The sequence below is a fragment of the Ruditapes philippinarum genome, unplaced genomic scaffold (assembly GCF_026571515.1).
Source record: "Ruditapes philippinarum isolate M1 unplaced genomic scaffold, ASM2657151v2 ctg174_1_1_1_1, whole genome shotgun sequence".
In the NCBI taxonomy this organism is placed as follows: domain Eukaryota; kingdom Metazoa; phylum Mollusca; class Bivalvia; order Venerida; family Veneridae; genus Ruditapes; species Ruditapes philippinarum.
Genome location: NW_026859355.1, coordinates 100713 through 119126, shown reverse-complemented (window position 1 = coordinate 119126; position 18414 = coordinate 100713). Strand labels below are relative to the sequence as shown.

Sequence of the window (18414 nt, the reverse complement as noted above, 5' to 3'; positions counted from 1 at the left end):
AACAAAATTCCAAAGCCTAACAGCAGGACAGATCTTCGTAAAGGGAATTACTAGTCATCAATTAGTGATGAATTATATACTTACAAATCTATGGTATCTGATTTCTGCCATAAGAGAGCGAATACAATTTTTATCATGCGACGATATAAATTTTGTTTTGCTGTTTCAATCGATGTTTGTTTATTATTTTGTGTTGTCGACGATAAAATAACAACAAAATAAAAGAAAAATAAACAAATGAAGAGAGCCACTAATAAAACTATATACAAAAATGTATAATATATTTCAGTCGCCCCCCCCCCCCCCCAGCTGCGACAAAAACTGATTTGAGCTGAACAATTCGGAAGATACGTCACAGTGGGGGTTCATTGAGTATAATAATGCTTTAAACCTATATGAATACATAAAATTGTCCCAAAAAGGTACAAATGATTGTGTTATTAAGATGCCATCCATGAAAGCCTTGTCCTACTAGCTACTGAAGGTCACTGTTACCTTGACCTTTGTCCTACTAACCCCAGAAACATGCTGGACGGGACATCTTCATATTTTGACCGATTACATGTATATCTTTGAATAGCATTTATCATAGGCGCGGATGATTGAAACAGTGACCATTTTGTGTATTCATTGATAAAATGTTAGAAATTGATGTTCCGTTCATAAATGCACCAAACAAATCATGATATAAATTCTAAAAACAACTGTGGTTGAATGTCCGAACACATATATTCTATGGATGTGTTAAACGAAGATGGTAAAGCAATGTTTTGGTCAAAGTATCTTGATGAAAAAACTGGTCTTTTGTGGGACATGCCATCCGGTACTTTATACTCAAATAGAAATAGTATTCGGTTCTTAAGTACTTCCGTTTTAGTCAAGATTTCATCGATGAATACATCATGTCTATATAACATATTTCAATGAATTTAAAGTAAACCTACCTTATATCCGCTCTTAATATGACCGTTTATGATAAGCTTTATATCATCTAGAAATGGATCAATATCCGTTGACAGGGGAAGCCCAGAAATATCCCCAAAAACACATTGACCAAATTCGTCATCAAACTCGATATCTCTGAACTAAAATACAAATATTTTATATAGTCCTTAATGTCAGTTTTTTTTTCTCTACACTTGACGAATATACGATATCATAAATGTACACAAATATTATTACAGTATTTTTAAGATTTAAGAATCATAATTCTGAATCTCAATATGATAATGTTTGTTACAAATATATGATTGTCTCTGATGCTTATCATATTGAGATTGAGAATTATGATATAGTTTGAGAAATGTTGGAAGAGGTTCACTACACAATGTTTCATGCAAAATATCTAACCTCTAGCATTTGTCCGTTTCGAGAAGATGATTTTTTAAAGGTTTTACAATATTCATATAAGAAAAACCTATGACTCCGAGGGCGGGGTTAATTTTGACACTAAAAGCAAAATTTGAACAACTTTGGTAGAGTACCTCTTGATGATATCATATACCAAATATCAAAGCTCTAAGCCTTGCACCATCAGGAAAGAAGGTATTTAAAGTTTTTACTTAATGTACACATAGTGGAAATCAATGATCCCCGGGGCGGTGCCAATTTTGACCCCAAAGCTATAATTTGAATAATCTTGGTAGAGGTCTTCTATACAATGCCTTATGCAAAATATCTATTCTATATGCCTTATGGGTCTTTACAAGAAGATTTAAACAAATTATTCTTATAATTCCTTTTGGTTGCCATGGCATCCAGATGCTGCATGGAATGAAATTCTTTGAGCAACTTTGGAAGGCCTTCACCCAAGGATCAATCCTGCCAAGTTTTGTTGAAATTTGACAAGTTGTTTTTCAAAAGAAGAGTTTTTAAGTTCACTATATAATCTTTATAACACACATACAAACACACACACACGCACGCACACACGCACACACACACGCAAACACACACACATTGTTGAATCGCTTGATGCCACCGCATCGCAGATGCTGCGGTGACATAAAAAAGAGACAGCGTTACTTATTATTTAATAACCATGGTAGATTTAAAATGAAGACAGATAGGGCATATTTGCTAAATTATATATATTTGAATCTATTTCATATACTCAGTATACTACTAATAATAAATGTTTCAGATTGAGAAATATTTGCAAATATAAAAGAGGATAAACACGAAAGATTTAGTGTATTTTAACAACACTGTGCTAAATAAAAACCGATAGCGTAAAGAAATAACGTGTAAAACTCACAACTCTGGTAACAGTTTCATTTGACGGAGCAGCATTACAAACAGTAGTTTTGTAGCCAGCATTTATTGAAGCAATTGAGTTAATCAGTGCCGACTTCCCATGTCCACATGCGCCAATTGTAAGAGCTTTTAACTTTGTGAGACCAGACCTTTCTGTTGGTTTAATTCCTTCAATCTCAGTTTTTAGTTTCTTTTCTGTCTGAAAGAATATAAATACTATTATTATATGATCTAAATATAGCTGTCATCTCTTTTGTCCAAACAGTAGTCAACAGAACTTTTCACTGGGAGTAGTTTCATATTCACTGGCTGAATTGGATTTTCCCAGTCTAAAATAGATTTGAGACTCATATTCAATGATCATACACAGTAGACTGTAAATTACGCGTGTTTATTAAAAAAATAATTGTTGCTTTTTGTTCTTTATGGCATATTTCTCGATTAAAATATCATAACTTTACTATTATACTTAAAGGCGCACCGCAATGATGAGTATAAACTTGAATTATCTTTGTATGAGCAGCGTTCGCGTAGTCGTTGCATGCCTATCGCGTGCGTATTTTTCCCGAGCTTCAACAAGGCAAAATTAGTACATGCATATAAGATTGTAATTTTTGTGATTTTTTATATATTTTTTAGCCTATTAATATCATAAAACAATTATTGACTAGTGAGCCATTGAATATGATGTGATATTTACCGAAAGAATATCATATTAACCTCGGCTATCGCCTCGGTCAATATGTCATCTGCCGGTGAATATCACATCATATTCAATGGCTCACTAGTCAATAATTTTATATTATCAGATGATTAGTTGCTGGTACTATGTAATATTGTCGTTTGAACGGTTAATCATTAATCATGTTTCTAAACAATATTATGGTAATCTTAAAACAAAGCTGTATTTTTCGTACTGTGAACAATGCGTTGTAGTACTGCTGTATTGATATATTACGTAAAAACGAAAAGATATACCTAATTTTCCGGACAATAAGGCCTCAACCTCTCAAAATAACGATTTAAGAAATTAACAAGAACGTGCTTAGTAAACGAAAATGCCCCAATCCTAGATTGTTTACAAATACTCTTGTGAGCGGACAGCGTGCTCCATTTTTCTCAGTACTGGATAGCAAAAAAAAAGGCAACTTAGAAAAGGGGGCAAACATTCTTATCAGACGTACTTGGTCTAGACTGTTAAACAAATATTTTAAGGTTAAAGTGAATACCTCAAAGGGTTCTTTTAGAAAAAGGGAAATATTCTTAATCAAGCAATAAAACAAGTTATGTCTTTAAAAAAACGTTTAAAAGATTTTAGAATGGCATCAGACAGTCATTTCTGTACATCTTAAATGGACCCCTTCATATTATCTGTCTGTATGCCGGGAAAAAATAGTCCGTTCATTAACATATAATTTGCTTAAATGTTGTCTGTTTTAAAATAGAGAAAAACAGAATCCCTAAAGAAAGTCCAACACGTCAACATTGAAAATGTTGCAGGCTCGGTTTGATTGAGCCTGTTCATGGACGGTACTGGAAAGTGCAAGTTACCGTCCACGCCCCCTAGCACCGGCTTAATCAGAATTCAACATTTAGCACGAAAATGGTGAAATTTTGAATTTAGAAACATCCGCAGATGTGTACATACGGCGTTCATCATGGAACCTTCAATGTGACACAGTAGTGCCATTCTAAACAAGCTGTCTTTATTCAAACAGTACAACTTAGGAATAAAGCAAACGAAAACTCAATTTAATATTAAGTTGCCCAAGACGGAATCTCAGTAGATATTGACAAGGTCAAGTTCATAAGAAATTAATGTCCTCCAAAATATATACAAGAGGTACTTAGTTTTATGGAAATTGTCATAAGCAGTGGACATGAAACCTATCTGACATCTGTTGAGTACGAAACATTTTACTGGGGGTCAAGGCAATAAGAAGCTTTTAATAAAATCAGGCTAACTTTGCTTGAGCTGATTATGATCCAATTGGGGAAACTGTAACTTCTAAATATGCTACCGAAGGGAATTCAATATTTTACTTATTGGTCAGTTTGAGGCTTATATCTTACTTAAATTACTACTTTTACTGTCAAATATCATATTATCTATTGCAAAATTAGAAATTATGTATTTCGTGCTAGAAATGTACAATCTTAATGTTTTAGCAATATTTTTTCTTACTTGCAAAACACTATAGGTAGCCTCTTGAATAACAAAATGTCCGTAGCATGAAATTTTCGTGTTTTGAAATATGACCAATTATGTACATGAACACATTGATATACACAAATTATACCAATTACACGCATACAGTATACATCGATTTACACTGGTGATTTTTTATAAGAATTAGGAACAATAAAAAGTTTTCAAATTTGTGTTAAATCCTGGATATTTTGAATGATTGACTGAGACGATTTATGATTTTTAGGAAGGGTTTATACTTACCATTTAGTGTAGAAATGAAATTTGTTAATTTACTTTAACTATCACGGATGTAAAATGACCATTATTGTGAATTTTGGATATTTATGAAACAAAATGATATTTTATCATTATTTTTGAATTGATATTTGTCATACCACAGGAGTCTGAAATGGCATTTATATATAAGTCAAATGCATATGTGGTCAAATATAAGCGCCTTTATTTTGAATTTCTCTATTACATTTATTTGAAAAGCTGACTGTAAAGTTGAACTAACTGAAACATTACGTACATACAATGAAGCAAATCAAGTATGATTTTCAACTAAATGTATTCAAAAAAGAAAAACGGACAAAAGGCAAGAAATTAAACAATCAAATTAAAATCATATCCTTACTGACGCTCTGCTACCTTTTACTAGGGAAGCGTAAATGATTTTAAGAGCTTGGAAATCGAAAACCAGAAGGCTTGAAGATAGAATTCGAGAAATGAGCTAAGAAATCATCGCAAGATAACAATTATTTTTTTGTCGTATAATTCTGTAAAAATGCGTAAAGGCCGAAAGAAAGACGCTGCATTCCTCCTTATGATATAAAAAGAGTGGTTACATTTTTTACTTAATCTTTTTTTTTTTTTTTTTTTTGATAATTGTTCATAAAGTCCTGTGGTCATACAAGCTTCACTACACGACACGCTGTCTGATATTAATGTGTTACACGATTAATATTGGACTTACACATTAATATTGGACACCTACCTGTACTGTATTAAAAATATTAACAATATTGACACCCACTTGCCCATTAACAAAACAAATACATGTCTAAATATTAATGTAGAGTTCAGAGCAGTAAACTTATACATAATACAGTATAATTATCATACTAATTTCTGGCAGTCGTAAAAGTTTCCCCTACTAACCTTCAGTGTAGTTATATTTGGTCCTTCAGAATCATTGGTTCAAGCAATTTTAATTGTGGAAAATTGAGTTCCACTCAAGCCGGTGCTAGAGTGTGTTGGAAGGATGTTGCACTTTTTCATTATTCCTTATGTGCAGACTCAATCAAACCGAGTCTGCAATTTTAATGTAGTTTTATCGATTTTAATGCTTCCGATGGATCACTTTTTCCAGATATTTTTACAAGGTATGGTTAAATAACATTAAACATATAATCACATTCAAGGTCAATCTCAAGCGGTACGATAATTTCTAAGCGAGGTGAATTGGCAAGATATGAAAAATTGGTTATGGAACTTGACAAATAACGTATGTAAGAGTCGGTTTGCTTGAAATATTTGGTTTATGTTGTAATTTTTGTACGAACGATATAGTGTATGCAGAACAGAAGATATAATTGTATACTATGATAAAAATAAATGAATATACTTTATACATGTATTAAGGAAAATGTTACTGAGTTATTCGTTACTTCAACTGTCATCGGCAACCTGACAAATATGTTAAAACATGTTAAAATAGTATTGGAACATGTATTTGATTAGTAATAACACAAACATATTAACCGTTCATAACAGAACTAAATACAAGAAAAAATAACGACATATTCGTACATAACTACATTAATTGTTACCGTACGCATGATAATTAATTAATAAACTAAATGTTTGCAAACATTGCGGTACCTTACGATGATTTTTTTATGAATGACAAACTGATGTCTGTTCTCTGCACATTAACAAATAGTTAGCGTTATAGTGAAAAGCAGGTTCATTTAAAGAACAATTATGAATTAACTAAAAAATACGTAAGGTTATAGCATTCGAAAACAGACACAAGGACATTTTAGGACAGTTCTGAATGAGGAAGAAGTCATTCTTTTTCTGATGCAATGGAATTACCACTTTGGACGACTATGGAAATCGACATGTGTTTTTAAATCAAAATAGTTGTGGTGTGTGTGCAAAAAGTAACTTAGTTCTAGAGAAGATTGAGAAATGTGTGTGACAAACCTTATTTAACGGAGGATCCGTTAGACAGAAACATGGCAGTGCACATAGGCCTTTTATGTGTATGCCCTTATTATGGAAAATCTTGCCGGAGTATACTAGTTGTCTTAAAGCCCTTATGCGTATGTGAAATTGATGTATGATATTTATCAGCAAAAAGCATTGCATATTATAGCATAAACGTATAGTTCAGATATGGGGCAAACGGAATGATCGTAACCAATATTTGATGCAACGTTTCGAAGTTACATAATTTACTTTTACTATTCAACTGTTTTACGTCTCGGGTGACAGTATTTTCATCGGGATGATATTTTTGCTGTTACTGTTGTTGTCCAGAGTGCAAGCAACTTAATTTTATTGGTGGTCATAGTAACTCTAGTGATGCCCTATTGTGGTAAACTTCGAAAATAACAATGAATCGATAAAAATGGCGGTCATTTTATTTTATTTTATACTGTTACCCCTGTAACAATTTAAATTTCTTGGTCACGTGGTACACTTGCATTAATAGTAAGAATAACTCCCATGGGCCTATGGGAAATTAACGTTACGTAAAATGTGAGGGGTAATAATATAAGATATTAATCCAATAAGATATTAGTAAGATATTTGCCCACAATATGGCTAAACCGAAATAGCGTGTTCGAATTAAGAATTACAAGTAACCTAGAGATCTTTATTTTAATAAATTGCCTTAAAAATGGCAATAATATGTATAATTTACAACTTTTTGTTATTTACTGAATTTACATATTTTAATTAACATCCATTTTAATTATTAAGAATGCCTTATTTTAAAACTATAATGAAATCAAATAAACTTATGAACTCTTTAATAATTATAATCTTAACAGAAAAACTATATATAAAGTTTGATAAAAAAAACATAATAAAGTAATATATTTTTAAAACTTCTGGGTGATAACATACCTCACATTCAAGTATATTATCCCTTCATAATATAAACACTTGTTTAAGGATTTTGAATGAGTCAGTATGACCTTGACCCGAAGAAGCCTGAATCTGCGCTATGTACATCACCTCAATAAAAAAAAAATTCTGCCAAATAAATTTAATTTCCTACAACTGGAGCGGACACAACATTTCGATAATAACACATTGCGACTAATAATTTGCTTGACCTTGACCTGGTTTAAGTCAAACCTGCACTTTATATTATGTAATTATGGTACTTAACATTCCAATTTTCTTGTTCGAAAGATACAGATCGGACACGAGAACTCCTACATAACAATTCTATAAAAAAACAAGTAACTCCCGGGTCGGGGCGAGTTTAAATTGCATCTCGTAAATCCCAAGACTGCGCTTGTTTTCCACACCATCTCATTATAAGAAATATTACTACCAAAATGTTTTACTTTCTTTCTATCGTTTCAAAAGATACAGAGCGGACACAGAATTTTGAAATAGATGAAAAAATGATTTAGTGTCACCTTGACAAGATAAAGGTCAATCATGAACTCTGCACATCGTCTAATTATAATTAAAATGATGGTTACTGCCAACCAGTTTTAATTTTCTTCCACCTGTTCAAACAATAAAGACCGGACACGAAAACTGCTGACAGACTGACGGACGAACGAACAGCCAGGTGCATATAATATACGACGAATTTTTTACGGGCGTATAAAAAAGCTGCAGGAAAATAAATCAAAGCAAAAAGCTTACTATGTGTGTAGCAAATTAAATGAATATTCCTTTAATGGTCGTCCTAATAGGTGAAATCAAAAATGGTATAGTATTATAGGTCAGAATTGATTGTAAATAAAAGTTTTGTAATGAGAAATGACAGAATAATTATTCTGACATACATGAGACTATAGATTCTATCTAAACTGAAATGTCACCGAGGCATTACAAAATGCAGAGCTAGGGCAGAATAATAAGCTTTTCGGAAAGTACATGAAATACAAATGATTCAGAACTGCGAGTTTTGGGCTAAATTTCAAAATGTCAAAGTAATTAAATGTTATTACCCCTCACTTTTTTCATAATGTTAATTTCCGATAGGCCTCTGGGAGTTATTCTTACTGTTAATGCAAGTGTACCACGTGACTAAGACTTTTGTACTGTTACATAGGTACCAGTATTTTTAACAGTATAAAATCCGGTCACGTGGTCTTTTTTCTAAATTAAATGAAATAAAATGGCCGCCATTTTTCTCTCGATTCATTCTTATTTTCCACGATAGAGCCTAGGGCATCACAAAAGTAAGTATGACTCTAATAAAATTTAGTTCTTTGCACCCTACAGTAGAGTTCTTTTCGCGTATGAACTATCTTTTTGTTGAATAGTCAAAAAGTAAACATATGTTTTCAACGGAAGTAATTGTAATGTGAATAATTTTGTGTCAAACTGGAACATGCAGACGATTAAAGCATGCAACAAAGGATTATTTAACAATTTTAACCAGTGAAACGTTACAGATATAGTTGGTGGACAGACATCTGTTGGAGATCATCGTTATTTTGTAATGCACTTTGTCAAAAACCATGCGAAGAATATTCTGGATACAGAAGGATCAGATTTCACAGATCATAACCTTATAAATGGATTAGTGTTTTGTTTTCTTAATAAAACACAGCTTTTTGTATGTTTATGACTGGTAGATATCATCACTTGATTAAAGAATAAAAGAAAAACAGCTTCTCAAGTAGGCCTACAGTACACTTAAAACTTGCAAGGTAAGGACAGTTTAGTTATTGCTACTCTTGGTTTATTTTTGTAACATACAAATTCAGATCATCACAGTATTTGTTCGAGATAATAAAATAAATATCACATGGGTTTGTGGGTAAAAATAGCATCCCTCGTAAAAATACTGTTACCCTCGGCTACGCCTTGGGTAACAGTATTTTCCTCGGGATGATATTTTACTGTTATCCACAAACCCATGTGTTATTTATATAATATCTACGAGGTGTGATCAAAAAGTTCTCGGCCCGATATTCTTTTAGCCACTACACGGACATTTACACACGATGCGTCGATACTGATATCTGATTGAAGATTACTGACCGAGTTACACAAGTTTTACACAGATAAAGTTACATAAAACACACTTTGATCGGTAGAGGGGTGTGTCATTTATACCGAATGGAGAAAGTTGATATTAGAGCCGTCATTAAGTACCTCTGTAAGAAAGGGATGTCCCCCAAGGAAATCCATGAAGGATTCCCCTTCATATAGCACTGTGAAAAAATGGGCACCTTAATTTAAGAGGAGCAGGGAGAGCATTGGAGATGATAAGCGGCCTGGTTGGCCAAATGAGGCCACCAACGATGAAACTGCCGAAGCTGTGTACGATCTGGGCATGTGCGACAGAAGGGGAGACCTGTGAAGGATTGCTAGGGAAGTGAGTATTAGCTTTGGTTCAGTTCAGCAATTCTGACTGATGTCTATGGCATGTCAAAGGTTTCCGCTAGATGGGTCCCCAGACAGTTGACTGACCAGGCTTGACATTTCAAAATATCTTTTGTCTCGCTACGAGGATGAACTTGATTTTATCTACCAGATCGTAAGTCATGATGAAATATGGGTCCATCACTTCAAACCCGAATCCAAAAAAAACAAACAACTGAGCATGCAGTGGAAGCACTCTGACTCACCCCCTCCGAATAAATGAAGAGGATGCCATCAGCAGGGAAGATGATGACTTCATTTTTTTGGGATATCCAGGAAATAATCATGATTGACTATCTTGAGCAAGGTCGTTCCATAAACGGTAGTACTATGAAGACGAATTGAGACGTCTGCGTAAAAAATCGCACAATCAAGATCAACAAAACCTGACGCCAAGCCGCATTTATTGTAATTTAGTTATTGTAATTTAAAAAAGAGTTTAAATTTGTAAACTATCTAAATATAAATGAAAATGACATTCTGAAAACCTGTTTACCTTATTTATGATTAAGCTGACAAAAGTTAGAAACTAAACCGGTCGTTATTATGGTATAGTTAGACCGATTTTTTTTTTAAATTTGCAACCAAAATTTATTTTAAAATAAATATCATTTAATTATTTGCTGTAGCTAATATAGAAACCATAGAATTTAATGTCATTGTAATGTATCTTGGCCAATTAAAAGTATTTTAATTGTAATATTACAACTAAGAACAAAAAAGTAATTTTGATAATTTTTAACGTATAGGCCGCGTCATATTGTCCGGAAAATACGGTATTTAAAGAACGGAAGGAGTTACGTTTCATGTGTATCATAGTTTGGGGACATTTCTATTGAAAACGTGTCAGGGTTAAGTAATTTGCCGGGTGGCAAATAATTAAATAAGTTAACTCATTGACTGTGTTTTTGGTTATATATATATATATATATATATATATATATATATATATATATATATATATATATATATAATATACATATACACAGTGCGTTAACTGTAATGATGGTATTAGTTACCCGCATCCAGATCATGCCAATGATTGGCTCATTTTTGCTGGGGTTAATTATTGTGATGACAGAGAAAGGGAAAGCGATATAAATATCATATTCAGGTGCTCGTTAATTGGTTACCCTTTTCTGGGATTTTATATTGCGACAACAGGGTACATGCTTTTATGTTTGACTATGATACAAAAGAATAAGAACATCAAAACACTCGGCCATCTGATTAATACTCAGAGGCTGTTTCGTTGCTCTTTCTGTTCCATACTGGTGATAACTTTTTTAAAATGAAAAAAACTCACGTCTTCGGTCCAACAGAAGCCTTCATCAGGTTCTCTCCAGGGAAACCACCATGTTAGACCTGTAATGGACGAAAAAAGATATATTTATCCACTTTTGCTTATAAAATAGGTGATTTTGTATTTCCGTCTGATACCGATTTTGTAACGCATGCTACTAAATAATCAATCAATTATCACTGAATATGACCGCAAGTGTGTATCAACATGTTGTCCAATTTTCTCTATGTTTTTTTGTTGTTGTTTTTTTTGTGCGAATTAAAGGTTATTATGATTTTGACAACATTTTCCTGTTGTTGCACATGTTATTTCACCGCTTTTCTCCATCAGTCACGTCAGTGAATTATTTCGCTTAACATCACGGATGTGTGAAGATGTTTTTATACGTTACCTTTAACGTAAAGTTTAAAAGGATAAGAATAAAAAAGTTTATTCTATTCACAGGAAATAGAGAATAATAGGTTGGTGCCGTGGATGGAGAAAGTTTATCTGGCGAGGCGTAGGAATTTATTGGGTGAGCCGAAGGCAGGGCCAGATAAACGTCTGCATCCAAGGCACCAATCTATCATTCTATTTATCCTGCCACGTTTTTTTTAATTAAATAAGGCAAGTTACCTTTAATTTTAATAGAGTTATATCCCCTGTTGTTACGTTGTTTTTGTAAGCTTTGACCTCTGCGCCGTAAAAAAATAGTATTAATGCTTCATACCATGTTTCTGATATTAGAAGATTCATAATCATTTCCATATGGTTTCCTTACTGATAGAATTAAGTTGGCTAAAAACTCGTCTAACAGGTCTGGTTCAATTTCATGGATTATTTTGTCTTGTTAAGCTGCTAGAAATCTTTCAAATTTCGCTACATAAGACATTTCTTTAGTGTATTGTTGTTCTCTTCATTTAATATTATATTTCTAACATCATTAGAAGAAATGTCTATGAATTCTGATTCAGTTAGATCAATTTTTGTTGATTCTTAAATGTCCTAGCAAGACATGGAATTTTCATATGTTTCAGTAGAAGTAGATGGGAATTTATTTGCTACAGTATTACTAATAGTAGACCTTTTAGTTTCATAAGCGACAGGTAGTGTGTCTGTATGATTTCAGTAATTACCATGATCTTCAGTCATTTCAGTAATCAGCATTTCAGTATCAATTTCATGTTCATTCATAAGGTCAACATTAGACACCTCTGCAACAGCAGTTATAATCTGATTCTTATTCTTTCTCATAAATCACCCCAAAGGATGTCAAAAGTCCCCTGGCTTAAATCTTCGCAAATTTCATCGTCTTTACAGTAGTTTGACATTTCGTATATCGATACTATGAACGCTTGTTTTACATAAATAGACTTGTATGTCTTATTTAGGTCTTCGATGAAGATTTTAAACAAAACAAACACTTTCAGTAAGTTAATATTTTTTTTTATTTTGTAATTAAACAGTAATCATTATCGGACATACATAGTGTTATCGCTCACAATAAAAAAACCGTACAAAGAGGTGTTGTTAGAAAGTAGTTCGGCGAACAGGTGCCAATTCATGCATACCACGTATAGCACGTGATCGAGAGCCGTAGATCAAGAAAAATATACGGCACCTTGTTATCGGGCCGAAATAACTAACGGGATAAATATAAATACTGTAAATTCGTGTTAATCCTTTAACATGGAGAAAAGGCGTACCAATGTACCGTGACTATCTTCAACAAGCAGTTAAATAGTTAATAAAGATGTAAAATGTTAATAAAACGTGTTATAAAGATAAAATATCTAAAAAAATAGTTCAGAACTGTTTAATCTAAATAAATAACTCGTTATTTATCAAGAATAAAATCTGGAACAAAGTGATCCCTCGGAAGCATTAAAGAAAGCTTAATTACTTTAATGAACGTAATGCTGCAGACGGCATTTGTAATTTTTCCGCTCAAATTAGTATATCAACAAAACGGGGTTTTGCCTCTGAAGTTCTAGTCAGGACTGGGCTGTTCAACCAAAAATTTGGCTCTTTATACCCAGGATAAATCCTAACCAAACAAGAGTGGTTGAAGTGGTTGGCTTAGCAAAGTGGTTGTGGTTGGAACCAAAAATGGTTGGTCCGAGCAAAATTATTGGTTGAATTACCAAAACGGCCAGAAAATTAATAAGAGTCTTAAACCAGTGAAAAAATAAAAATATACATTGAACATTTTGTAACAATGATAAGGCATCAGTTTAAACAATTATACCTATTCGACGAAGAAAATACACAAAACCCAGGCTGCAGAATTTCGTCAATAATTAAGCTGTAGCCAGCTGTCCCTAGTAACATACCGGAAAAAGTTCGATTTGAAAGTGGAAGCACGTTATTCTAAGAAAACGGACGATAACTATAAAAAAATATAGGGAATTAAATATGTTTACTTGGCCAAACAGTGACTTAAATAATTTATAATCAATAACAATAGAATTTATAATCACAGTTAACGAGTGAAAGTGACAATTCCCCTTAGAAGTTAAACTCAGCTGCAAATCGTAAAAATTGAGGATAAACAAGGAAAACATTATAGATTAAATCTGGCTCATAACCTGTATACATGGGTTGGTGTTTTGATTTCTAGTAAAACACAGATGGCTAGTACATTATTGTAAATGTCAACATGTCCTCATTATTAAAGATTAGAAGAAAAATGACTTCTAAATTCAAGTCAGTTAAGGTAAGGAATTGAGTTCATGCAGTTCAGTTATGTTACAGTTATAGTTGCAAATTTCAGATCACTACAATAATGTCTAGTGATTACGTGACCAAAGGAGGTGGAAACCTTTGACCTTTTATATTTCTTTGATAGAGGATCAAAGGAATGCGGTACAAGCAATTTATCTAATCCATTACAATGACTGAAGAGAAGATTCTTCAAATTTTCATTTTAAGCTACTATGACCTATTTGGCATCAAACTTTAACAATTTTTATAACTTTTGAAGAGAGTAATCTCAGGACCATTCACATTGGTTAAAATCTACGGAATGCTTTAGAAAACGATGTAGTCAAATATACATGTATTTTGGATAACGACGGATAACTACGGATGAACGGATGCTCACTTGTGGCACTCTGTGTACATGTGAGTTAAAACGGAAGGACACATCTTTGTTTACTCAACCAACCTTCCCAACAATTTAGATGATAATACATCTTGTCACCTAATTTGCTGTTTCCATTAAATTAAACAATAACATTCATAATCTTTTTTAATTATCGGATTTTGAGAAAGAGATATTTTTTAAAAAGAAAAAAAAATCAGTTAAGTATTGTCCAATTTTAAGATATATTGGAATAAATTAAAAACAGAAAATCTGCGATTGAAGTTTTTGTCATTATATTGCAATAAGATTAAACATTAAAACTAGTCATGATGGATAACACTGTACTGTACTTCCGGTTAACATATAATATGGCTACCTAAATAAACGTATTTAAAGTCAATGTGTTTCTTATAACATCTAGCCCCTGGACATATCATCTGGTGACGAGGATTTTAAAATATTTGATTAAGTATTTTTAAGGTTATTTAAATATTAATTGTTTACTAGTTTATGGATTGATGACAAAGACTACAAAGTAAAACAATGAACAACTTGCCATATTTTCCACGTTTCTATCTTGGGACGGACAAACAAATTCAGGATCATGGTAGGAAAAATGGATTGGTCGTTTAGAGAATTTATCCAAGGGAATGACAGTGGACGATGATGATAAAAAAATAGCATTAATGATACATTATGCCGGTGAAATAATTTACGACATATACGACGTTGAGACGAAATTATGAAAAAAAACGTATGAATCAACAAAGAAAGTGCTTGGAGGCTATTTTTCATTACAGAAGAACATCCAGTCAGAAATATACAATTTTTGAGCATACAAAAATTTGGAAAAACATCCCTAAATGTAAACGTAATGGGGTTACGGTCACTATGGAAAACATGTGGATTTACTAATATTGATGCCGAAATATAACAGCAAGTATTCAACACTGTGAGTCTAATAAATAACGTTATTTGACCCCGATTAAAAACAAACTTGATGCTATTTTGATTATGGGTAGGATGCTTGAACGGAGTGATTAGTACGCCAAAGTGCCTCCAAATTGGTAAGAAAGGTATCGAAATTCACTTGAAGCGGGCGAGGTCGACCAGCACGTGTGAGAACGTATGCACGACATATATTTTTCACGCAGAACTGTGGGGATTTTCCGGGGAATTACCAATCACATCAGCGCGATGAATATCGTGGCGCGTTGCGAGACAATCAATGCAGGAATTGTGGATATGAATTTATCCATAGTTATACCCCTTGGTTAACGAAAAGAAACATCTTTAACAAGTGCTCATCAATTGGTGACTTTGCACAGTGTTGGCAAAAGTCAAAAAGAGGCAAAGTAATTGAAGTAAGCCGTAACGAGGACTAACAGTCTAATTCAGAGGAAGATTGATCTACTACAGTACAGTAAAACGTGTTGAAAAAGACTATAAAAGGTAAACGCCCCAAACAAAATTAATTGTGGTAGAAAAGAACATAACATTAACGACTGACACAAGTTCATGTGTAAACATTATGGATGGAACAAAATTTACAATTCAGGGAAACAATTATTTAAACATTTGCTTTGCGTGGGAGGCTATCCACAGGCAAGTAAAAAGGTACATGAATTGATCTATCGAAAAGAATGGGAAAATAACTGTTGAAAAGTTTATCTTGAGAAAGAAATATTTGGATATTTGACCCATCGTGTGAAATGAATTAGTAAGGATATCACTTTGAAAACAAAGATTGAAGAATATTACCCTGGAATGTACTAAAGAATTGGAAAATTGAAAAGCAAAACAGTGAAATTGCACATCAGTCCAAATGTGAAACCTGTAACCCCCCCCCCCCCCAAAAAAAAAAAACAGCTAAGAACACCATTTCATATGATAGCAATAGTGGAAATATAAATTAAGACCGTGTAAACAAAAACAAAATCTCGATGTTGCAATGTGCGTATATATGAGGGAGGCAAATTAAGTCAGTCATAAAAAAAATGAAAAGATATCAAATACTGACGATAGATGTACTAATTCATGATAAGAACGGAGCAAATATATTCAGCAAGCTAGAACCGCAAAGTCGGGTAAAATCAACATTTTTTACAAAGGAGACGCGGTATATCATAACATTTGCTACATATGGGGCTTTATCGGTATAAACGTTTGAATTTTTGAACAAAATCTGCTAGTGGTTGTTTCAAAAGACCAGTGAAGTAATACAGGATATAGAAGAATATAAGAACATTTCGGATGAAAACATTGTTCGTTTCATTCATTTTATTTCATAAATAAACTTACCTGACATTACTATATGGATTTCTCTCTCTTGATCCGCATAATAGACTCATATCCGGAAGATAAACTTTTGACCTCTAGTAGGTCACTTCCGGTTGAAACCCATGCTTGATTCAGTTTCTCTTATCTTGCGAAAGTGTTCGCATCTCCGTGAATTTAGACTCTTTTCAAAGTCTTTGGACTTAGAAAGTTACTTTATTAGTTGAGTTTCGTTTTATTCAACTTCTATTGGATTATGGCGTCGAATAAATCGGCGGAAGAAGGAGAACTTGCCTCGGATAGTGGTTCCGACGTGACAAACACGTCGTCGCACTCGCCTCGTGGATCGAGTGAAATTCCTCACCATTCAAGGTCAAGTAAGAAGAAAAAGGGTAAAAAACATTCTAAGTATAATGAATTGAGTAGACGTTTTTCTGTTATTGAAGACATGTTACACAAAATGTTAGATAAAGAACAGTCTCGCCCTCGTGAGGGAAGTTCTAGGGACTTGACAAACAAGTCGACGGTTTCGGTACAAAATTCGTCACAAAGACGATTATTTAGCGATAATGAAAGTGATTTAGAAGATCAAGTTTCTATTATGGCTCATGGACAAATTTCCCCACGTGATTATGACTCCGAAAAATCAGACTGTGAGTTAGAAAATTCTGCAAGTGCTCTTTCACAAAGAGAAGAACATTTATCAGACATGCAAAAGAAATGTCTCGTGGACATGTTTGGGGATGATGCCCTGGTTAAGAAGAATGAAAAAAAAGATGGTTTGGTGTTAGATTCATCACAAATTGAAGTGTTAAATAACAGTTACAGATGTAAAGAGCCAAATTTTCTGTCTGCCTTTTCTGAGGAAAATTTTGATCTTTTTCCTGTGGACAGTGAATCAGAAAAATGGTTACAGGTGCCTCCTCTTGATTCTTTAGTTGAATGTTGCTTAACTAAACGTTTTGGTAACAGAGCCTCTTTTGTTAAAAGTAAAGGCAGGACTTTATTTACTCAGCCTTGTAAAATGGTAGAAAAAATTGCTTACAAAGGGCAACAAGCAGCTCGTCTAGGTTTAATTATACAGATGTACATCCAACAGAGCTTAGGTAATTTTCTACAGTTTCTGGAATCAGACGATTTCAATAAAGAGAAGGCAACCCAACATGTTAAAGATGTGTTTGCCATGTCAACTAAGGCTCTTGACCAGTTAGGTCGTTCAAGGGCGTTCCACCATGTTATCAGAAGATCGGTAGCTATGACAGATACTGCTCTTTTTGAGCAACCAGACAATTTGGAATTTTCTAATTTACCTTTAACTGGTGAGGGTGTGTTTGGTGCCGGTTTTAGAGTCTTTGTTAAAAAGCTCGCAAAGAGAAAAAGAAACAGATTGACGATTTTAATTCCAGATGTAAAAAGGTCTGGCTTTAAAAGGAAGTTCTCGGGTGCCCAACCAGATTCGAGTAAAAGACCTACTCCAGATAGATTTTTTGACAGGCCGTCAGCTTCTAACTTCTTCAGCGGAATACATTATATCGAGTTATCCAGAATAGATCCAACAGAGATATAAGATCTGATCAGCAAAACTAATCAGTCATCAAATTAAGACAAGGGGGCAGCACTGCGAAAAAATATAACTGATATACGGGAATTATACGGTCCCGTATTTTTGAACATAATACGGGCGTTTAC

General features: G+C 33.4%; 1 protein-coding gene across 1 annotated transcript in view; it reads right to left on the bottom strand.

Annotated features, from left to right (window-relative positions):
* Positions 1 to 18414, bottom strand: part of LOC132756215 (interferon-induced protein 44-like) — a 78323-nt gene that overhangs the window by 16109 nt on the left and 43800 nt on the right. The window contains exons 2-4 of the mRNA XM_060747223.1: positions 11388 to 11446; positions 2258 to 2455; positions 945 to 1085 (exon numbers count right to left, since the gene is read on the bottom strand). Coding sequence (XP_060603206.1) covers positions 945 to 1085; positions 2258 to 2455; positions 11388 to 11446 — 398 coding nt within the window. The remainder of the gene's footprint in view (positions 1 to 944; positions 1086 to 2257; positions 2456 to 11387; positions 11447 to 18414) is intronic.